The sequence below is a fragment of the Solea solea genome, chromosome 10 (genome assembly GCF_958295425.1).
Source record: "Solea solea chromosome 10, fSolSol10.1, whole genome shotgun sequence".
Lineage (NCBI taxonomy): Eukaryota > Metazoa > Chordata > Actinopteri > Pleuronectiformes > Soleidae > Solea > Solea solea.
In genome coordinates, this window is record NC_081143.1 from 24,169,054 (window position 1) to 24,191,899 (window position 22,846).

General features: G+C 40.3%; 2 protein-coding genes across 3 annotated transcripts in view; one reads left to right on the forward strand and one right to left on the reverse strand.

Moving 5' to 3' along the window:
• LOC131466838 (uncharacterized) overlaps positions 1-9,537 on the forward strand; it is a 35,622-nt gene extending 26,085 nt beyond the window's left edge. For both annotated transcript variants that reach the window (XM_058640354.1, XM_058640356.1), the window contains 15 exons: positions 773-919; positions 1,003-1,067; positions 1,180-1,309; positions 1,851-1,936; positions 2,038-2,167; positions 2,778-2,968; positions 3,065-3,155; positions 3,247-3,376; positions 4,403-4,593; positions 5,371-5,532; positions 6,098-6,234; positions 6,571-6,710; positions 6,801-6,895; positions 7,577-7,829; positions 8,918-9,537. In XM_058640354.1, the coding sequence (XP_058496337.1) occupies positions 773-919; positions 1,003-1,067; positions 1,180-1,309; positions 1,851-1,936; positions 2,038-2,167; positions 2,778-2,968; positions 3,065-3,155; positions 3,247-3,376; positions 4,403-4,593; positions 5,371-5,532; positions 6,098-6,234; positions 6,571-6,710; positions 6,801-6,895; positions 7,577-7,829; positions 8,918-9,006 (2,037 nt within the window). In that variant the 3' untranslated portion in view covers positions 9,007-9,537. The remainder of the gene's footprint in view (positions 1-772; positions 920-1,002; positions 1,068-1,179; positions 1,310-1,850; positions 1,937-2,037; positions 2,168-2,777; positions 2,969-3,064; positions 3,156-3,246; positions 3,377-4,402; positions 4,594-5,370; positions 5,533-6,097; positions 6,235-6,570; positions 6,711-6,800; positions 6,896-7,576; positions 7,830-8,917) is intronic.
• Positions 9,538-12,293: 2,756 nt separating this feature from the next.
• On the reverse strand, positions 12,294-22,741 carry txndc11 (thioredoxin domain containing 11). Its single transcript, XM_058641483.1, has 13 exons — positions 22,397-22,741; positions 20,664-20,760; positions 20,096-20,215; positions 19,632-19,729; positions 18,598-18,727; positions 18,033-18,126; positions 17,567-17,679; positions 17,280-17,477; positions 15,922-16,657; positions 15,193-15,362; positions 14,994-15,106; positions 14,834-14,914; positions 12,294-14,097 (listed from the first exon to the last, which is right to left on the reverse strand). The coding sequence occupies exons 1-13, from the start codon at positions 22,519-22,521 to the stop codon at positions 13,590-13,592; spliced, it is 2,583 nt and encodes an 860-aa protein (XP_058497466.1). The 5' UTR covers positions 22,522-22,741; the 3' UTR covers positions 12,294-13,589.
• Between the last annotated feature and the right edge of the window lie 105 nt (positions 22,742-22,846).

A 22,846-nucleotide genomic window follows, 5' to 3' on the forward strand; every position in this document is an offset into this window, starting at 1 on the left:
TGTTTGACATAGAATAAATGAAAAATATAGCAGCAGCACACTTACTGATACTTTAGGGGCAGGGAAATTAAACATCCTGCTGATATCGTTCCTGTAGGAGCATTCTCGTACAAAGTACCTTAAAGGGATACTTGAGTATGTTACCAGAAAATGACCTTGGTAGAAGTAGAAGTTGAAGTCACGTTTTATAATATAACTTTAGTAAAAGTCTTAAAGTATATAACATTTACTGTGTTTAAGTAACGAAAGTAGTTTTCTGATATTAATTTATTGCAAGTGAATGGGTATGAAAGATGTGTGAATGTGTGAATGGCAAAGCTATAGTGTAAAGCAGCTCATGAAGACTAGAAAAGCTCTATATAAATACAGACCATTACCAACTCTTCTTCTGATTTTATCTCGTAGTAACGAGTAACAAAGATAGTTAGGGGAAATGTAGTGGAGTATAAGTAGAAGTTGCTAATAATATAAATAACAAAGTAACATTACATTACAACACTGAGTAGGAGCCTGGTTGCTGGTGACATCTCTGAACTTCAGTTTGCAAAATGTCTACACAGAATCTTATGGCTGACTTTGACCGGTTGGCTCCCAATGAAATAGTATGAATAAAACGTGTGTGCTAATCAAATTTGGAGTTTCTCATCTTGTTCTTTCCTTTCTATTAAGAAACCATTATACCCGAATTATGTGGCATATCGCTGACAGTATATGAGTCCAGTTTGTGCAAAGGTAAAGAGTGTGATGAAGTGCCTCAACCGTCTCCTTTCAGATCATATCAGTGAACAGTAACAGCGAGGCCTTGATGGTGAACGTCCCAGATGAAATGGCCACCGAGATCCCTCGAACTCAGCTGCTGAGCTTCACCAGTACCAGCGTGATCAGAATGGTCAACAAGAAGAAATGGAAACATCAGCAGGTTGGAGGACGCAACAGTGAAATACACACTTTTGTACACCTGCTCTGTGTGTGTCATTACATATGTTGTATGTTTTCTAACAGGCTGAGCTGTTCTTCGATGTCTTAGCTGTGGAGGATGCGACCACAGAGTTGGGAGGTGCAAACAAGTGAGTCATTAAGAAGTTTCATCCCACAAATGTCACAAAAGTATGGATTTTTACATTGATCACACAGTAACATACAGTGTGTACGTGTGTGTGTGTGTGTGTGTGTGTGTAGCTTGTCATCCTCTGTATTACAAGGGTTCACCTGTACTGGAGTAAGGACCATTAAAAAGGTGCAGATTAAGAAACTGGTCAAAGCCTGTCGGAGGAAAGGCAAGAAGAAGGTCAAACTGACGGAGACACAGGTGAGAGATTGAGAGAAGGTGTGTGTGCGTGTGCGATAAGGACCATTTCCATATAAACTTTTTCCACATCTCTAGATAAAAGATGTTAGGGTTGGAATTAGCTTTAGATTATGGCCTGGTTTAGACTTTTAGTTGAGAAAGGTTATTAGTAAGTTGCTGAAGAAAGCGGTTGCCCAAAAGGAGGTGTGGCGTTATAATGGGGGAGCCTTAAAATATTTGTGAAAGTGAATTAGTCTGGCTTCTCCGTAATTCAACTAAATGACTAACCTATCAAGCAGAATTAGAAACATGCACACATGCGCTCTTGTATTCATACATTTGTCTAGTAGGCGTATAGCTCGCATCTGTAAACCAGATGTAACATGTAGATTTTAAAACAATCGGTTTTAATGTACTCTGAAGACTCTAAAAAACTGAAGCAGTCATCCCTATGTGTATCTTAAGTTGTACTGACTGAGACAGTGACATAGAAATGGTTTGCCAAGTGAGAAATATTTTTTCACGAAGGAGAGACTCTGACTTTGTGTTTATTTCTCCAAAGCTGACGTGCATGTACAACTACATTAAAGGAGAGTCCGACGCCACCAGCTTCGACCAATATCCTAGTGATGTGCTTTTGTACTATGAGTGAGTTACTATTTATTTGTAAGGTAAAAAAAAAAAAATGTGTGCTGTAATTCATATTAGTTACTGTTTCTTTCTTTTGTTGTTGTTGTGTCTCCCTACAGTTACTCTCAGGTGCCTCAGAGCAGCTGCAGGTCTTATTTCGGACAACTATCAGATGCAGACTTCTCTGTCTTCTCCAACGACCTCAGCTACAAACGTACTAATCTGTTAAATAATGCCAAGAGCTGCCTGGTGAGTCCCATTAAAACCAGTTTTACACCAAAACAACATTTTGTATTACATAGAAGCCAGTTTCCTGAGGGAGTTTAAAGTTACACTAAGCAACTTTAAACTTTAAAATAAAATTGTAAGTGAGTCTAGGCATTTTCTTAGCTGTCAACCATTCAGTTAATCTCTAGATTATCAGAAAATGGTCAAAAATGTCTTGTTTTGTCCACAAACCAAACAAATTCAGTGTACTATCAGAAGAGAAAAAAAGGTAATCAGAGAACCTTTTTATTTTCAAAAAACAACCTCAAAATGATTAATTGATGATCACATTTGTTATTTAGTCATCAACATTTTTTTGCATTCGTAGTTATTTAACATATAAAGTCGAAAATAATCTTAAATCCACAGATTTGAAACTGAAATGAGTCAAGGGACAATAAATCTGTGAATTCAGAACACCACATTTTAACTCAACTTTTAATTGCTAATTTAAGATTAGGGCTAAATTATACCCTAACTAAAAAATCAGCACACATATTTATTGTTATGACTGTTATTACTAGTATTATTATTACTATATAAAACGCAGTTTGTCAATGGTGTAATGCTCTTCTCACTTTTATTTTCTCAGGGTGTAACAGACACCAGCTTGAGTGAGGATAACATACGGTTGCTGGGAAACATGTGCTGCTATGTGGACCCATCTTACATTGAGGATTCTGACCCGTATATCTTGGAAATCCTCAAGACCTGCTCAGACCTCACTGACTCTCAAGCATCTTCGGCTCAGACTCTGCTGCTGAGCGGGAAAACTCCATACGGGTATGTCCACAGCAGCAATCTCAGCTTTTAAACTCGTTTCAGCTTTTAAATCAGGAACCTTTGAGGTCCCGTCTAAACTTGTTTTTCATGAACCAGAGAACCATCAACGTGGGATAGACAGACTCTGGAAGACCTGGATATGTTACCGCTGTACATGACGTCAACGTTCTATGACCAATTTGACAGGGTGAGCATCTCCTGATCTCTTTAGTGATGGACTGAGGTTGATGTTTGGGGGGGTTTGAGACTTCATGGTTTTGATTTATTCCTGTGAGCAGAAAACGAAGCGCGAATTTTTGAAGTATTTCCGGAGATATCTCAAGAGAAGTGGTGTGGACAGAAGGAAGAGGAGGAAGTTCAGGAGAGCAATGCGACAATCGCTTAGAAAGAAGTCAAAGCGATCTATTGGTAAGTTTATTCTCTCTCTCTTGTCTCATCTTCCCCCTAAATTTTTGTTCATTATGATTTTCCTATTTTAAAATGCCAGTGTGGAAGCTCTACTGCCCCCTGTGGATATATGAGTAATTACCAAAACAATCTGTGGTCTCTAACACCTTTCCACTAGCATGACTCAACTCGCCTCGGCATGGCACAGTTACAGTATTTTGCTTTTCCACTAGCGATATTACCTGGTACTTTTGTAGTACCTGCTCTGGCGAGCTTCCAAGTGAGCTGTGCCAATACTATGTGTGACGTTGTGAGACTGCCGGCTACTGATTGGTCAGAGTGCCGTCACAGGAAGAGCATGAGCGCGACATCTGACACAAGAATCAAGAAGACTTAACAATCCTCAAAACTAAAAACTCCAACAATTAGCAGGGCAATGTCTAAAATCTCAATATTTAACAGAGGAGTCTGGTGTAATTAGCAACAGCACTGCTGATCGCGATCACGACCGCGTGCGGCATCACAAACCCTGCCACTGTATTTCAGTCCAGTGACTATGGAAGACTGGAAGTCTGTGCTCCGGTCATGGAGGATGTACTGAACTAATCTTTTTAATTAACTAGGTTCTAATGATTCAGTTAAACTGAAAAAAACTGCTTTACAAGCCATGGCAGTTTTACGCAGCCGTGCAGTGATGACTCCCTCCAAGTTGTGGAGATACTATATTGTAATGGAAAACCAACTAAACCGTGTAGAGTCGAGCCGTGCCGAGGCAAGGCCAATCCTTTATGCTATGGATACTTGTTCAAATGACAACGTGATGCTGAAAAACCAGAAAATACTCTCAAAAGATCACAAAGACTTAAAGTTATTACCATACCTGTCCACTAGAAACAGAGCAACCATGGCATCACTTTTGCAGCCCTTTCTGGGCTTTAAGTTGTCGACAGCGTTCTTCCAATATCCGGGTAGATTTGAGCATAACCAGAAGGTGTGGGCATTTGAAAAGTTACAAACTTTACTAACTGTTTTTGCCTCGTATTTCAGCCGATGAGTGCACTGTGGGAAGCATCACTCAGGTGACAATCAGCGATGAGACGTTCCCCTTCGATTACTTCGAGGTGGCCCAGTTCAACTGCTGCCTCAGCGCCACGACGGTTAAAGACAACTTGGCTGCCATCGCTGAAAAGGTGGACGAGCAGGAATACCTCCAGATTGTACTCAGCAAGCTGCACGAGGTTAGTGATGGGAGCCGTCATTGGTTGGCAAGTGCTCGATTTAATGGCAAAGCAAAACGGATACTATAACAGATAATACACTTTGATCTGGGCTGGACCGGGCCGGATTATGGGTAATGATGCTAATACTGAGTATGTACACAAATAATATCTTGTCCTGTCCTTTTTTTATAATTTCACCATACATTAACAGTTAAACTGATACAGTTTTAACAGTTAAACTGATACAGTTTTATCTGTTAAAGCTTTTCGTTTGAACAACTGATCAGTTTAGATTTTTAGATTGTCACATTCAACCTTTGATGGCATGTCATGTGCAACATAGAGAAATGGTGAGAAACCAGTTTGGTTTTTTGTAAGAGAGAGACTAACCCCTGTGCATGGAAACTGAGAAGTGAAATGTTAGTTGATCAACAGGTTTGTTGATCACATGACTGAATCGCAGCAATAACATGAGAACATGAAAGTGTCTACATGATTGTTTTGTCCAGGCACTTTAGTACTTTTAATTTAAATAAGATTGTTCGCATAAAGGAACCAAAGAAAAATGTTCACTGATCAGCTAAAAAAAAAAATACATAGATTTTCAAAATGAAAATGACAATTTTGTCTTAAACGGAGCTCACTTTAAAATCTGAAAATCCTCTGAGGTATCTTCAGGTATCTATTACATTGTGTTTCACCACATGTTACATGATGTGTTTTTTTGTATTAGTATTCTTACAGAAAACGTCTGACGTCTGCTCACTGATTGTCACATATTTATTATTTTTTTAGGCTTACGCTTCCAGCGCTTCCATCCCAGAAGACCAGGTTCAGGTCTTAGGCCCAGTGTCGCGTGAGGCCGACGTTGCTCAAATAAACAAATGGACGATCACTCAGATCGATACTCTCTCCACTTTGATGGACTCGTCCGACGGGAAATGGGACCCGAGCATGGTGAGTAAACTGACAAACAAATCAACTGTGTTGTGCGTATTAGGGCTGCAGTGATGATGATTAAAACAAGCTTTCTGAATTTTCTGTTGTCCATTGTCCTCTATGTTATCTATGTATATTTTCAAAGAGATCTTAAGTAAGCGACTCAAAATGAAAGAATTGATGTTAAAGCGGAACGAACAAAAGGAGATATTTGATATTTAAAAAGTGCCAGAAATTGTTAAACCCAGACAAGACAACACACATAAAGTATATAACAGACAGCAAAAAGAAAGTCTAATTTTATTGTGATTGTGGCAAAAAAAACTACAATTTATTATAAAAAAATCCTGCATAATTAAATGTGATTATTGTCTGGTTTCTTTGCTCCAAATCATTAAAACTGATACATTTTGTAAGACATTTGAGAAGATCGTCATTTCGAGGTTTGGAAAACAATGAGGAACTTTTTTCAACATTTTATGGACCAAACAAGTACTTGATTAATCATGTGTTTTTCTGTGCATGTTGGGTACTGCATATGCTTGTGTGTTGTTCTCATGAATGTGTGTTTGTTCTCACCCAGGCTAAAGTCATCATCTCTAAGTATCTGAGTGTCGTAGGGAACGAACTCGGCAGCGTAGAGCTCAATGCCATCGGAGGAACCAACCTGTGCGCTCTGGACGTGGACGCTTTGAAGAATATCTCCCAACAAAGCCTCAAGTAAGAAGTCAGAGCCATGGCACATGTGATTCTTACACCAGTATAAATCCAATCATCAATGTACAAAACCAGGTTACAACTGCAAGTGAACTGGATTTGGTCTCCCAGGAGTTGAAATCCTCAGAAAATGACAGTATTTTTAATTTATTGAATGAATTCCTCCATCAATTTTGTTTGTGAGCAGCATAAGTGAAGAAAAAAGGAATCCTTGCAAGATATATAGAAGGGGTTTGACACTGAGGTTTTAAATGAGCAGCCGTGTTGAAGGTTTGCACCATTTCTAGTAGATAATAATCTACATCTTTACTGCTGTGTTTCTCATCTCTCACCTAACAGGGAGGCCGACGCCCTTGATGTGTCCAACTGCACCACAGAGAAAAAAAAGGAGCTGTTTGCCATCGCCACAGAGGCATTTTCAGAAACCAGCCGCTCCTCTGTCTCCGTATCCAGCTACCAGCTCGCAAAATCTTACCTTGGTAGGCATGAACACACACACACAAACACACACACACAGTCAAGTAACAGTACTGAAGATTGTTTGTTGACACTTCTTTTCCGTCCTGTAGGGGGTGCAAATTTAAGCTACATACAAAGTTTGGCAAAATCCAATGTCAGCATGGACATGGCTACTTTTACCAGCCTGGATGAGAATGTTATACAGGTCAGTAGTGTGTGTGTGTGTGTGTGTGTGTGTGTGTGTGTTACGTCTTCAGGACCTTTTCTGGCACAAAAAACAGGTCCTAATCAAGATTATTCAAGTTAACAAAAAGTAATGAAATAGCGAAAACACTGAAAACTGAAATAAAAACTAGAGCTAAAACTAACTAAAATGTAAACTTTATGACACAATTCTTGAATCTTGCACCTGGCAAATACTCCATATTACAAAAAACTCAAACTAATAAAAACTAGCAAACCCGCTCTAAAACCTAAATAAAAAAATTTAAAAAACAAAAATAAATAAAAACTAATGAAAAATCCCAAACTATTGTACCCTTGGTCCTAATGAAGTGGGAGTGTGTTTAGTTTAGGTGATGGTCGAGGTTTGGGATAACACTTTGTTTAGTTTATCCAAATTAATGGATGTTAATGAGGGCCTTAAAAGAATAGCTGTGTGAGTGTGTTGTGAGGACATTTTAAAGGGCTTTTTCAGGATCAAGACCTGGTTTTAGGGTTAGGCTTAGAATTAGGTTTAGGTTAGGTTAGGTAAGGGTTAGGGTTAGGCATTTAGTTGTGGTGGTTAATGCATAATGTCTATGATGTGTCCTCACTAAAAAGGTTTCTCCACATCTGTGTTTCTTTCTTTCTTTTAACAATTCTCTGCCCTGCTCTCCCTGAAAAGGCCCTGACTGTTGATGAAGTCAAAAATCTCCTTGGCGCCAACGTGGCTGAGTTGAAGAACTATGAAAACCAAACACAGGTAGAGTCATGGATCAGAGCTCAGTACCAGTCAGAACTGGACACTCTGGGATTGGGGCTGGTAGGAGGTAGAGCTGACCCCACAACTGTCGCCGTCACCACCACAACAGCAGCAGCACCACCACAGTCAACACAAGCAGGTGCAACTACCCCTGCATCTGGAAGTGCAACCACAGGTGAGTGCTTTATAGTTTCAAAACTCCTCCCTAAACAGTTTAAAAATGTATTCAATGGTTTCCTTTGGATTGGTTTCAAGTATCAACACAAATATAAAATAAAATAAACAACACAAAAGGGCCAGACTGTGACTATAATTAAAATACTAGAATTAATTCAAACGGAGATATGAAGTTAAGAAAGCTGCATAATAATCTGCATACATTTATTTGTGTGAGGTGAAGAATTATTATTGAATTGCTCACTGTACTGTGGCTACAAAATGCATTTGAAATAAGAAATGTGAGGTCTTTTAGAGGCTTCAACTGTCAAACTTCTCTGATGTGAGATGATTATTTGATTCATTAATTGTTGCTCATGTGATGTGACATCAATGGACACAATGTTTCAGGGAAACAACTCTTATTTTATCACAACCTTAGCTTAAAAAGTTAAAATTTAAAGACTCATATAACTGAGGTACAGTGCTACAATGCTAGCAAGGGGTCATGTGATCACAGAGGCCAGTACAGAGTACAGTACTATTTGGGGGTTGCAACATTCAGCCAGTCCGAGTTTGCTTTCACACTTTAGTGAAACGAACAGAACCTTTTGAATAACGTATTCCCCTCCTCGCCTGAGGCGGCGCTGCATCAGGAATTACTGAAGAAGAAGACGAGACAAATAATGAACAGGAAAACTCGCTCATCTGTTGGTTAATGCAGGACAACTTCTGTCTCTGCCACATAAAGCGCAAAACATGGAGCTGCATCAAATCCTATCGTTTTATGTGAACACATATAAGCCGCAACAATGCGCTCAGACATTTCTCCCGGCTGTCGTTCTACACGAGTATGTTTTGGTTGTGTTTACCCACAATGCCCTGCGTTGTAGTCCGCTTCCTGCATTCCTGGAGCAAAAACTCCCTGAATTGAACCATGTTTTTCGTCGTCATGCAATTTCAGTCAGAGTAAGTCATAGAAATAATAAATGTAGTGACTGACAAACCACTCTTGATCAGTCAGAGTTGTTAAGGATATAAGTGTGGTTTTCATTGACAACCAAGGTGAGGAAAATGTGGTGTTATTGATCGTCTTTTCCGTTCCAGGTCATGGCTCTCGCGTCCGTGCAGACGTCGGCGTCTCCCTCCTCGTTCTCTTCGTGCTGTTTGTCATGTCCCAGCATGTCGTGGTGTAAAGACAACAGGACTATTATCATGACTGATGAGGAGTGGGATTTATGATCCAGGTAATAGTCGAGATGAAATGAGCCAAGAACTACTGTCCTTTTTATTTGTCTCTTAGTAATAGAAGTATAGTGGCGGTGAGTGAATTACCTCACAGCAGAAGTGGTTAAATTAGTCTACATTGTTACATTATAGTGCATTAACTTACAATAAACAAAACATATCATGTGCAATAACAACAACACAGTACATTTAAGTTTATGATTCTCTTAAGTTTTACCCGCCGAAAAAAAAAAATTGTATGTATCATTGCCAGACATGTTTACCTGCTTTACTCATATTATTGTATATTTTTCACTTGTTTAACAGACAGAAATAAATAAATGAAGGTGGCAAGTTTTCTGCAGCGTTTTCCATCGCTGTAATCCTTTAGATTCCTCTTTTTGAGACGACACTTTGTGTAGCCTTGAAAATGAAAATGAATGAATGAAGAATGATTATGGAACTCCTGTTATAAATGAATAAATAAAGTGTATAGTCATCCTTGTCTCGGTTTATTAACCCTATTAACACCCTTTAAACTTATTAACACTTATTTTAACCATAAAAGGAACCAGAAAATGTCCTGTAATTTAGTGCTTTTGGACATTTTTTCAGAATAACTTCCGAAATCTGGCAGTTATTTACAAGAAAGAAAACCACTCCAGTTGTACACCAACAAAAGATTTTGCGAGTTAAATTAGGATTTTTGAAGAATTTGAACAATATAAAACATATTTACGACAACATTTTTTGAGTTTCTCAATGTTTCTTTGTCTCTCGTGTGCAAAAAACGCTGATTCCTGAAACAGCGTGAGTGAAATTGCCGTAATAACCAAACGTTGGCTTTGATGTGCGACATTTCTCAGCTTTCAGGAATAGCTTTTCCGATAGCACAAAATATTGCGTAACTATGGTTAATGCAAAGTGCGCTTATGCAAACGTGTCGTCAGCGATACGCTCGGTTTTAAAGGTTTATGGATGGAAAAATTATTCTTTTTCCTGTAAATTTACAGAAACGACACTAAGAGCAAATTTAGTCCCAAATTCAACATGAAGATTCAGGCATTTCTTACGTTAATTAAAAGCTTTGAATCCAAACAGAATGAGAAGCACGAGGTGTTACAGAGCAGTTTCAGTGGCAAACTTTACTGTCGGATTAAATTATTGAGGGGTAGGAAATTGCTTCATGGCATATTATAAGCTTATAACATATATTATTGGACCTTAGTGACACAGTTGATCACGACATACTGATCGACAGACTGGTGGGTGGGACTTAATGGTTCTGCTGCTAAACTGGTTCAAATTGTGCTTACAAAGCAGGGACAACTTTAATTATAAGTCTGAGCAAACAAAGAGGACACACGGTGTTCCTCAAGGATCCGTTCCCGGCCCACTTCTATTGAACATCGACATGCTGCCTCGAGCTTCAGCTTATAAAATATTACAACATATCTTATCACACCTGTGCAGATGACACACTACTTTATATATGCAGTGTCATCACATGACCACAGTCACTGAATAAGTGTATTTATCGAATCAGTCAGTGGATGCGCTGGAACTTTCTCCAGCTCATTTTCATCATGTGTCTCATCTAAAATACGCCTGTTATTAGACCTCAGAGCTCGGGGTGGAGTGTGAAGAAAAAGAAGTTCTGAGAGGTAAGATGGTGCCAAAACGTTAAGTGCTTTAAAAACCAACAATAACATTTTAAAATCAATCCTAAAACGAACAGGAAGTCAGTGGAGGAAGCACAAACACAGGCGTGATGTGGTCTCTTTTCTTTTTTTTGTCCTGTCAAAAAGCGAGGAGCGGCACAATCTGGATGAGCTGGAGTAGCCGGACAGATGACTGGTCTAAGCCAACATACGGGGAATTGCAATAATCCAACCGAAATGTTATAAAAGCATGGATTAGTGTTTCTAAGACCTTGCAAAACTAGGCCATTTCTGTGATTTTACTGCCCTGTAATGTTTTAAAAAAAACAAACAAACAATGGTTTGGAGTAAATAACACAGGTATAATACACAGGTAGCACAAAAGGTAAGTACATTTGTTTCCTCAGTTATTTCTTTGTTGTAACAATGTTTCTGTAAACTGTGTGTGTGTGTGTGTGTGTGTGTGTGTGTGTGTGTGTGTCATGCGTGTAATGTAATTGAGTTGCAGGTGTGTGTGATGAACTGACTGATTGCTCAGTGTGAGTGTTCAGGTGCATCGTGGGATCTGATTGGTCCAGAACAGGAGGCTCCAGTATAAGAGGCCTGAGACTGACTGCAGACTCTGAACATGTGTTCACTGAAGCTTTGTTTATGTGTTGCTGCTTGTTGTTGGGGGTTTTTTTCTGCTTAGTTTAAAGTGCAGGTGTATTTATCAAAGTAAAGTGACTGTCTTTGCAACACTGATCAGCCTGGTGGCATCTGGAATAAAAACCACTCTGTCACAAAAAGCCTGGGTTCTGAAAACTCTCCAACTTTTGTGGCTTTGCCTGAACTATGTCATTTCCTCATAATTATGTGAAATGTGTTGTCATTCGAACATCAAATGTTGGCACATTCTGGAGTTGAATCTCCGCCGTGAGCCAATAAAGTATGCTGCCTGTTTGTAGGAGCCATGCCTCATTTTTATTTGTGTGTGTGTTTTACGCAGGTGTTGCTGATTTCAAGGGGCAAACAGTTTTCTACATGTGCTCGGGTTTAAGTTTCCATTTTAATTTTATTTTTTTTAAAAAGCGGGACATTGGAAGAAAATAAATCCTAATTCTATGGTAACATTTCTGCATCAAAATATCTAAAAACAAACTGGCTAATGTCATCGATTTTTGACTGGTTAACTTACATTCTTTAAATCCGTACATATACGTATTTATATCAAAGGTTACCAACAGCTTCATGAATGAAAGTCATCTTTTAAGGGGTTTAATACACTTTTAAATGGTGCTCTGTCCTCAGGACTCTTCAGTGTGAAGCTGGACCTGCACGTTTCACAATAAAACAAAAGGAAACCGTACAGAGGAGAAAACACGTGACTGCTACGAATCGTTTGTTGACATTTCTCTTGTTTGTGTGCCGTTTTTTTTGTTCTCTTGTGCTGTTTGTGTGGCCCCTTGTTGACCATTACAACAAAGCCTTATATATGATATATCTTATAATGAGTTATTTCAGTATGTTTTCTTTATTACTATATTCAATTTGCATTGCATCATAAATAGGTGTTTTTGTATTTGTGTGCAACAACAACAAAACACTGGCAGACAGACTTTTTGTTTTTTTTAATCAATCAGTACAAACTGGTGCAACATTTCACATGTAAACAATTGCAGCATCTCAATCTTTTAATACCTGAATAGCTTGAAATAATAGTTTAGTGACTCAAGGAATCAGTGATTCCTCGAAAAAAAAAGATTTTGTTTCCCCCTTCAAAAAAGAAAAGTGAGATTATTTCAAGTGCTCATATTGTTATTGTTTGCACTCCTACACATCGTAGGTGAAACAATGTCAGCTTCATTAATAGCCCTTGCTTCTCCCTGCAGCCAACACTCATCATCATCATCATATCCTTGTTTCCTAAACATAATGTTTATTTCCACAGCAACAACTCCACCAGTGCAAGAGCTAACATTTAATTTCCCCCCAAAAAAACTTACTAATTACACAAAAAGAGACAAGTTATTTTAGTTTATTGAGTCGTTATGAGTTTAATGGACAATTTAATATTTATTTCTTATTTATTACTGAAAACTCAATTCTTAACTAACTTTGAAGCGTTTGTTTGTACATTTTGACCTTGATTCTCTGAATTAAAGTGTAAAGGTTGTCCGACAGCTCAGCATTTGGAAATAACTTCCATTTCACCTGCATTTCCAATTGTTTTTAGGTCATTTTTTTTTAGTTCAATTGATTCATAAACCAAATTATGGAGCAGTAAAGGAAATGTCAACACCTCCCAGGAGTTTAACAATAAAAGTAGAGCAACTTCCTTTCACAGTAAGGCTTTTAATGTGAAAAGAACATCCCGTTCTTTAGTGTTTTGAGGTGATGTTGTTACTCTGCACATCTCGTCTCCGTGCTTCTTCATCACCAATCATAGAGTAAAAAGCAGAGTGGCACTGATAGAATTAGAGCTGTGAAAATGTACATTAAGCATGTGATCTTGCCTTTAATTTGCTAATGTACCCCCTCTTTGTGCTGGTCATGATCGAAGCCACTGTTTAAAACTAGTGTTTCTTGTGAGGATTTACAGTAACATGAGTTTAGCTGCAGAGTTTTTTAGGAAAAATGTCGCTGAAACGAAACAGTTGGCACTGAATTCCCACGCTACAGTGTTCTTAAGTGAGGACACGCCCACCATCATCACAGGTTGGGTTTTTTTTACTTGTCATGACTCAATCACAATAATTGTCCTTTCCTCCTGATTTTCTCTTACTATAATTTACTAGGTCGTTGCCTTTCTTTGGGTCTGTTTTATTCCCTCAGGTTAAATCACAGCTTCATTTCTCCTCATCCTCTCCAGTCCTGCTCGTTCTCCCTCATGCTTCCCCGCAGTCTCGTGTTCAGGAGGCCAAATGGCTTCTTTTCTGTTCCGACTCTCTCCTCTCTGCCTCCGTCCTGTCCTTCAGCGCCTTCAGCAGGATCCTGAGCAGCATGTTCTGGTTCAGCAGGTGTTCTGAAGTGTCCGCCAGCTCCTGCAGGCGCCTGACCGCGTCCCCGAGCTGCCGGCTTTTCTCCTCGTGCCGCTCCTCGAGGCTCTGCCTCTCTCGCTGCAGCTCGGCGTTCTGAGCCTCTAAGCTCTGAGCGTCAAACATCAGGCGCCGGTTGTCGCGCCACAACTGCGCCAGCTGTCGGGAGAGACGTTCGCGGGCTTGATGGAGCACTTGGAGTTCACTCTGCAGGGCGAGGACTTCGGCGCGGAGGACGGATCTGGGCCCTGAAGCGTCCGCCTCGGGCGATGACACCGGTTTGTCTGCGTCGTGCGCAGAGCCAGAGTGTTGCAGGATGAAGTGCAGGAGGTTGGGCAGCGTGATGGGAAGATTGTCAGGAAACTTTACACTGAAGTGTTTTCTTCAAGACAAGAAAGAGACAAGGAAACTATTGATTTAGAATATTAGGTTCAAGTTCTCTCTTCTTCATCAAGTCTCCTTTAGAGAGCTCAACATGTGTTAACATTCTATATTTATTTAGATATAAATGACATACAAGGAAACAAGGAAATCTTCAGGCTCTACAAATTGCATATTTTTTCATCTTTGCATGTGCTGTTAAGTGAAAATTATGATTCATTTTATATTGCTTTTTTTTTTTTAATGTTGGATAATTAATAATTGTGCAGAAATAAGAACAATTAATAAAAACAAGCCAAGCGAACGTTTTGAAATGTGACGTATTTTTACAAATTTCACAAATTCAATCAGATTTTTAAAAAGAGTGAGTACTTTTTGCTCAGGTGTGTTTATACCGTTGGTTGCCTATAGGTTGTGCTGAAAATAAGGATTTACTCAATATTGCATGTTCTTATAGCCTCTGTATATACGTTTTAACATAGTAATGGAAAAAAGAACATTAAACATCCTTTCGAGCAAAGTCAGCATGTTCTTGTCTTTACACACTGTATATGTTAGACAAAATGTGTACAGTAAAAAAGAATTATGGAGAGTCTAAAAATATGACTTCATGACGCACAGGAGTGGGAAAAAACAGAATAGTGAGTGTGTGTGTGTAAAACCGTGGACACATTTTAAAGCCAGGTGTGAACAGACTCTTTATCTGTGATGGGTCCGATCAGACTGGTTGTTCTCACCTGTATTTAGGGAAGAGAAGGATGGAAGGAACGTGATCCACCATGAACTCCCAGGGCAGATCATTGCGGGCAACGTTCACCCTACACAGAGGGGGTCAAATATTACTTTTTGTATTCTTTAATGGACAGAAGTTCTAAACAGAAGTTACTGTACATTTACCTGGCCACAGTGATGGTGCTGTTGCCCTGTAACAATCGGGCCAGCTGGATGATGATGTGGTTGAGAACGGAGCAGAATCCGCACCACTGAGTGTAGTAAAACAGCAGCACGTCCTACACCAGAAAACACACACCAGCTCAGAGCCATAAACATTCTGCTCATTTATTTCATTTCAAAAACACCACAAGTCTTTCCTGACCTTCTGAAGATCCATGATGGAGGGCAGGAACGAGGAGGTGGTGAGTTCTGCGATGAGGGGGCGAGGCGACGTCTGCTGGTGCTCCTCTTCACCTCCACTCTGCGTCTCCTCTCCCACCAAGTGTCTGTCCAAGAGACTGTACGGAGCGCTGAAATTCCTGATAAAGGCCTCTTGAAATCACACCGAGACGAGCACCATGGAAACAGAGAGAAACAACATGTTTTATGTATGTGCATATGTTACGTACAGTGATGGTCGATAGGATGCTAAATGTTCGGAAATGTGAATTTGTCCTGGAGGTCATTGTTTAGGTCATTTGTTACCTATTACGGTTTTTAAACAATCGCAGTTCAAGTTTTGTACTTTTTTTTGGGACATTTACAGATTTTATAATGTGTGTGTATTGAGCTGCTAGAGTGGCACACTCTACACAAACTCTTCTCCTGCCCACAGTTTCCAACCTACACAGACATTTTTTTCTTTTACATAAAAACATTGTTATGGTTGTTGTCTAACCCCGTGTGTTATTTTCACTTTCATATGACTTGGAGTTTTTCTTAAAATCGCCTAAAAGCACAGAGAGTTCTGGTCAAACCTCCCTTTGACTCCCATGTTAAAACTCAGCTCTGGAGTTGTTTCTAAAACAAAAATGAAGCAGGAAGGAAGCAACATTTCGTAAATTCTATTGACTAAACATTAGTCAGGTGTAAAAAAGTGTCCTCGTCTTACCCAGAGACTCTGTTAGTGTGGACGCTGCGTTGCGATGGAGCACATAATGGACCTCGTCCTTCAGGTTCACAATAGCTGCAAACGACCTGTCGCTGCTGCTGCTGCTGCTGCTGCTGTTGTTGTGGGCGTCGCCTGATGAACCGGCCTCATGGTGAAGAGATGAAGTCCTGTCGCCCGTCGCTCCGAGCCTCACGGCCAGCGGCCAGTTCAGCGCAACGTCCAACAAATAAAACCTGAGCGTCCTGTTGGTCTGACAACGCAGCCCCGTGATGCCACCGTCGCCCCCCCGCTGCGTGACAGAAGGCGGCGGCAAGGACAAAGAAGGCGTCGTAGGAGAAAGTCTTTGCGAGTCTGGCTCCTCTTTGGCTTGTGAGTCACTGAGTTGAGGTTGTACTTTTCTGCAGCAGGCACTGTATTGACTGAAGGGACTGTAGCTGTTCAGAAAGCTGCTACAGCCCGACGAGGACACGGGAGCAGGGAGTTGGTGGAGGCAGCAGTGTCGCAGATAAGACTGCACCGCGTCTCCGCCCCGAGCTGTGGAGAGGAACGCGCAGCGCATGGACGGGCGGGTCCGATTTGATCCCGACGAGCTGAGACACACGTCGCACACATTTGTACTGGACTCGGGGAGAAGCAGCGACTGACAGCACAGCGGGTGGGAGGTGTCCAAACGTCTGTCCAAACCGGAGTGGTTATTCTTTTCGCAGGAGTGATAGCGCAGAGCGACATCAGCAATCTGGACAACAACAAAGAGAAAGAATCTTTAAATGTAAATCAACAGAAATTATATTTTACATATGCAAATAATATTCCAGGCAGCAGTGGACTGAAACCTGAGTCATGGAGCAGTGAGTGCGATGTGCGATGAGTTTGTTTTTTTTCTTCATACACTCACACATCTTATGTCTTTCAACCTGGCCTTCAAAATAAGAGCCACTGACTTCAGCTTTTTACTACTTCTCCTATAAAACTTTTGCCATGACGCTTAACGATAGTAATAATAGCTAACAATCAGGATCTTGTAAAATAAAATACACATTTTTATGGTATTTTTTGTGTTAGTGGTCATTAGCCGTAACAGGAAGTAGACACACTTTCGTACACGTGCAGAACAAATCGTGGCAATAAATAACTATAGCTTTCCTTATAAAATAAATACACATTTTATAGTATGTTTCCTTGTATAAATTAATTCTACAAAATATAATACACGTTTTTATGCTATTTTACAACTGTCGTGATACATGAGCGGTGACAGGAAGTAGTCACACTCTCGCATGGAATGGATGTGAATCAGAATCAGAATCAGAGTCAGAGTCAGAAAGTTACCGTTCCAAGACAATTAAGTCACTTCTCACCTGGTGCAGAATGGGATTGGACTTGAGTGGATTATGCGGCAGGAAGAGCAGCAGCGCAGGACCTTTGGTCAGCTCCTGCTCCAGGAGGCGGGACTTTGTTCCCGGCGGCTGCAGCCAGTGGAGGACCGTCTCGCGGTTTTCAAACACCCAGCTCGAGATGGACTCCGACGTGAAGTTACGTTCCAGTCGAGGGAAAATCTGAAAAGTAGTAGAAAAGCGTACAGAACGGCGTCAGTGCGTTGTCCCGCATCTACGTTAACATTTGACCAACATTGGTATGTGCATACCAAAGGGGAGTTGAATCTTCTGTGGAGGTAAACAGTTTCATCCTCGTTTAGTGAGATGGCTTCTGCCACCTGTTTGTTGGTGACCACCCCGAAACGTACAACTCCGTAGAAATCTACGAAAAACAGCGAGATTCAGGAAGAGCAGAGACTTCAACGTAACATACATACGAACGTCAAGGAAGGATTTTGTGAGACGAATCTGACCAGCTTTCTGTGCACATTTGAACATTTTACAAAACATCAAACAATCACATTGAACACAAACAATTTTTTGCTGAAAAATAAGCAAAAATGAACTCACTTAGTGTAGTTTCCCAATAAATTAAAGACAGAAAGAAAACTTCCATTTACAAACTTAATTTACAGTGTTGCAGTTTTATTTACTGCCTTTTATTTTCACACACGATCACACACTTTTTTGAAGATTTGTAAACTCGGGTCTCAGTGCTGCAAGTTGGCTTCTTACCTCTTTTAAGAGCCTGCAGGGCAGACGACAAATATGTGATGTATCCTGGCGGCTGAGGGGAGGAGTTAAACTGGAAGAAGCCCACCACTCGAGACTAGAAACACAAACAACGGCACAACCGATCACAATATATTCCAGCGCAACATCACTTCATTTACTTAGGCCACAACAGTTGTTTTTCTTTTGAGAGCAGTCCTAGTGATGCAAAACTGTGATTTTAGATCTGTTAAATTCAGTGATCTTTGGCATTTGGATTGGATTTTATATATTAATATATATTAGCCATTGTTGACATGATAGTGAGACAAATACAGGTGTCACAACCTCACAAGACTCCAGGTCTTTAGGTTTAAAAGAACCAGAATCCAGTTGTTGTTCAAGTGTAAGTTGGAGTTTTTCCCTTTTTTTAAATATAACATATATATTTCTTGTTGAGTTCAAATTAAATGTTTACTAAAACAGCAATCTAACAGTGGCCTACGACTTTTACGACGAGTAGTGTACGTAACTGTTGGTGTTACGGAGCCATTATCGACAGTCAGACGATTCTCTGCTAACTCAGTACCTCGTGGTAGGAGAGGAAGTCTTTGAGTGTGTCTTTTGATGGCAGGTAAGTGAGTGGCGTGATGACTCGGAGGACAAAACTTTCCACATACGGAGCCACAAATGGACCTTTGTACTCAATCGGCCCAAACCTGCAGCACAGAGACAAAGACAAGTTAACGAATATTCACATTTCAAATGAATTCATCGACTACCGACAGCTCTTTTGTGCATATTGTTAAGATGCTGGAAAAAGTATTGAAGAAAAACCTTTGTCTGGAAAAACAAATTAGAAAACATTAAAAATACAGCAACTATAACTGCATTCATTTAGAATAAAGTTACTAACATAAGACATTGTTTTTTACTTGTCTAGCTTTACACATATAGATATACTGGGTATACTTTTACCATATGCTGTGTGTTGGGTCACGTCAAATAAAATGTTCTGTCACATATTTTTTGTATTCTGATTCTAAAGATACTCTATAGAGTTTTCTTTCTCTCCTTTCATGGTTTATGCTTCCATTCCTCTTTGTTTGCATAGTTGGCTTTGGCTTTAAAATGCATAAGATGGCAGCCTTTGTAAAACAAGCCCCTTGCCTAAAGTACACATAAGGCTTCTTCTAAGACGGTAACACTGACCGAGTGATACGGAGCCTTTGAAAATGTGAGGTGAAAAGGAGGCATTCGAAGGCTCCCTAAACAATAACAGAATGGCCTAATGGCTAATGTTTAAGTCGACATAATTTTCCATTATTTCAGTATTTTTGGAGTGATTTTCTCTCCTTTCTCCTGTCTACTACCCACAATTTGATTTGTTTGAATTTAATGGGAAGAACGATCAATTTAAGCATGTAGCATAAAGAATAGCATTCAATACTACATTGTCATTTGGGGAAGAAGGCGCATAAGAAACCTGCTTATGGGTTGTATAGTATATTCCATGCAATAACCCCTCCTAAATATGGCCAGCCTCAAGCCTACACCCCCTATACGTGGAGGAGGAATATTAACTCAAAAATATAAGATTTCATTTAAGGCTCCTGTGCTTACCTTCTGTAAAACAGATGAATGATGGGATACTGGTAGAAGTGGGTTTGCCTCCTGCATTTGCCCTGACTGTACCAGCAGTTAATAGCCACAAACTGCACCTGTGTGTTTGTGTGAGAGAGAGAAAAGACAGCTGTAAACAGACAAACCACAAACACAGAGTGTTGTGTTAACACACTCAGTCATGTGGAACTCCGTCTTCCAACATTCACACACACACACACACATTGATTTGCACTTTTAATTCTTTCACTATGAATACATGCAACAAATACCATTACCATTAGATGACAAGGCACTATTTTATCCAGTTATTCAGTAATTACTCCTCTGGTTGTTTCACGTGTCACCACAACAAACCCAAGCTTTTCTGCTGCTGCATTGTTAACCGCTGTCAGTTAAAGTTACTGTCCATTGAATCAAAGTGAGGGTGGCGCTCGCTTGTTCTCAGCTCAGATGTCCTGTACCTGTTTGGCCAGCTTCTTAGCAACCTGCTGCACTTCCTGTCGAGCAGCCATGGAGTGAGCGCACCATGGAGCGTAGAAGAAAATGAGAGACACCTCTGCGACGCTCTTCAGACGCTCCACCTGGACAGAAAATGCTCCATTTTGATATAATATCCTGGACCTGAACGTGTCACTGCCAGGGCTAAAGACGAAATTATTAAATTAAGAAATGCCAAAACATCTGTACCAGTGACAGCTGAAATCCCCTCATGCAGATTTTTTAAAGGGGGATTCCGGTACTTTTCAACCTGGGCCCTATTTAAATAAATGCGAGTGTGTATGTGAATAGTACTTACAAAAGGTTTCATAATTGGTCCAGTAGATCAACATGGCTGCAGTGTGATCTATCACCATTCTGAGTTATAGCCATAAAAAGTGTTTGTTTTCACCAATAAGTGGCTCAGATTCTGAAACTTTTTGTAAGTGCCATTCACGCACACAGCCACATTTATAAACACAGGGCCCAGGTCGAGGTCAAGGAAATCCTTGTATCACTAAACTCATGAACAGCTGATCAGGTGAAGCTCACCTGGTCCAGTTGACCCATGTAGAGGTCGACTACTGGGGCCTCAGCAGAGAAGAACCGCACAGGAGGTCGAGCTGGTGCCACCACATTTTTAGCACGGCTGAGGGAAAAAAAAACAATTTTAGTCAAACTCAGGGATTCCAATCACACTGGTGGTTTGATACAGTATAATGTGATGAGACATAAAAAATGACATCACCTCTGTATTTCAAGGACTTCAACTTAATTATTTGATGCTTAAAATGTTAATAGCTATAACTGAATAATGGTTGTATGATCTGACCTTTGAGGTTTTTTTTTTTTGTTTTTCAGCACACATGATATTGTTTACTGTGTATTTAGTCCCGATGTGTTAAATGTGTACTACTGATGCTATCCCTTTGAAAACAAGATAAAGTAACAAAGATTTAAAAATGGAAACCACTTAATCAATAGTTCAAATTGCTAATGATGTATTTAGAACTCCCATTTCCAAGCAAATTGTTGAGTCTTCCATTATAACTGCTCTTTATTTAAACACTATTTCCACACTTTTCTCATAACTGTTTTTATTGTGTTGTGTTGCCATTATATATTTGATTTGTTTTGAATTCTTTAAATATTTTTCTTCTGTGTGCTTTCTGTCAGGGTCACATGGTGGAGGAGGGGCCAGCAGCACTGCTGCCTCACAGCAAGATGGTCACGGTCCAAATCCTGGGTCGACCAAGGACATTTTCTGTGTGGAATTTGCATGTGTTCTCCCCGGTGTGCACGTGGGTTTTCGCCAGGTACTCTGGTTTTCTGCCACAGTCCCAAAAACATGCAGAGGTTAACTGGACAGTTCTAAACTGACCATAGGTGTAAATGTGAGACTCAACTGTCGTCTCTATATGTTGGCCCTATGGTTTTGGGGTACATAGGGCCAACATAGGGCGCCCTATGTCAGCTGGGATTGGCTTCGGCCCCCACGACACGTGGAGGATAAAGTGATAGACAATGAGTGAGTGTGTTCTGCCTTTAGATTTTAACTTAAGGTGTTCCTTCTACTGTCTCTGTAAAGCACATTGACTGACCTATGTGTATGATAATGTGCTATACAAATACATTTGCCTGCACACTAGGACTATCTATCTATCTATCTATCTATCTATCTATCTATCTATCTATCTATCTATCTATCTATCTATCTATCAGGGTGAATAATTATTAATCAATTACTACATTAACTGCCAAATACTTTAATAATGCAAATATTAATAATAAGAATAAAAACAAGTTCTATGATTGTCTTCTGTTACTCCTCTATAACAATGAGTCAAAAAGACTGATTAACATTTCTCACTGGTTAATGGACCACCAACTGATCGATTAATCGAGAAGATATTCATGTTTTGAAGCTGCTGTACAGTGGTACAGTCTTTGTGGCACAGTTTGAGCACAGCACAGCTGCTGGGACCAGTGGGTGGTTGGTGATGATGATGATGATGATGATGGTGACATGGCTAAGTTGGTTGTTGTTACACTGTTGTATGAGTGTATTGACACTCTACGATGCGTTTAAATGGTTTAAAGCATGAGTTAATCCTCTTAACAAAGGCCTTTATGACTAGATCATAGAGGAGCAGCTAATGTACACGTTTCACATGCTACAACAGCTGTAACTGTTCATGTGAAACACGAACAAGTTCAAACACACACAATAAAACTGTGACTCTCTCTCTATATATATGTTTATGAGTGTGTGTGTGTGTCTTTACCTGCATGTGAACTTAACAGCCAGTATGAGCAGGACGCTGAGCACGATAGCCCCGCAGAGAAGGTCCGGTCTCCGGGCCATCAGAAACAGCACCTGCCGGAGAGACTGCCGCACCCGGCGCAGCATTACAGCCCGTTGTCGCCTCCCCGTGCCATTTATACGCCCCAACTGTTGCTTTCGTTGCTTCAATGAAAGTGGGCGGAGGTTGGGTGAAGTTGGGTGGAGAGTGGGGAAGACTGTTTCGCAGGGAAGACGGAAGAGTTAACCTGGATTGGACATTTCTGCTGCTGGGTGCGTACGGCGTTCAAACACGGGCGGACCAACCTTTCTTCCCCACGTAGACTGTTCACTTCCGCAACAACGACGTCGGGGGGTCGACTGTGAAATCTCGTCAACCTTCGAAGCGCGCGGCGAGTTCAACGAACTCGTCCTAACGCGCGTATGAAATGTG

What these genes read in the sequence shown, in the direction of transcription:
- txndc11 (XM_058641483.1), bottom strand. Translation starts at nt 22,521, where the DNA reads ATGCTGCGCCGGGTGCGGCAGTCTCTCCGGCAGGTGCTGTTTCTGATG. An exon ending in AGCACCATCACTGTGGCCAG is followed by an intron (nt 14,915 to 14,993) that starts GTAAATGTACAG and finishes CCCTCTGTGTAG; the next exon opens with GGTGAACGTTGCCCGCAATG. An exon ending in CTTCTCTTCCCTAAATACAG is followed by an intron (nt 14,098 to 14,833) that starts GTGAGAACAACC and finishes CTTGTCTTGAAG; the next exon opens with AAAACACTTCAGTGTAAAGT.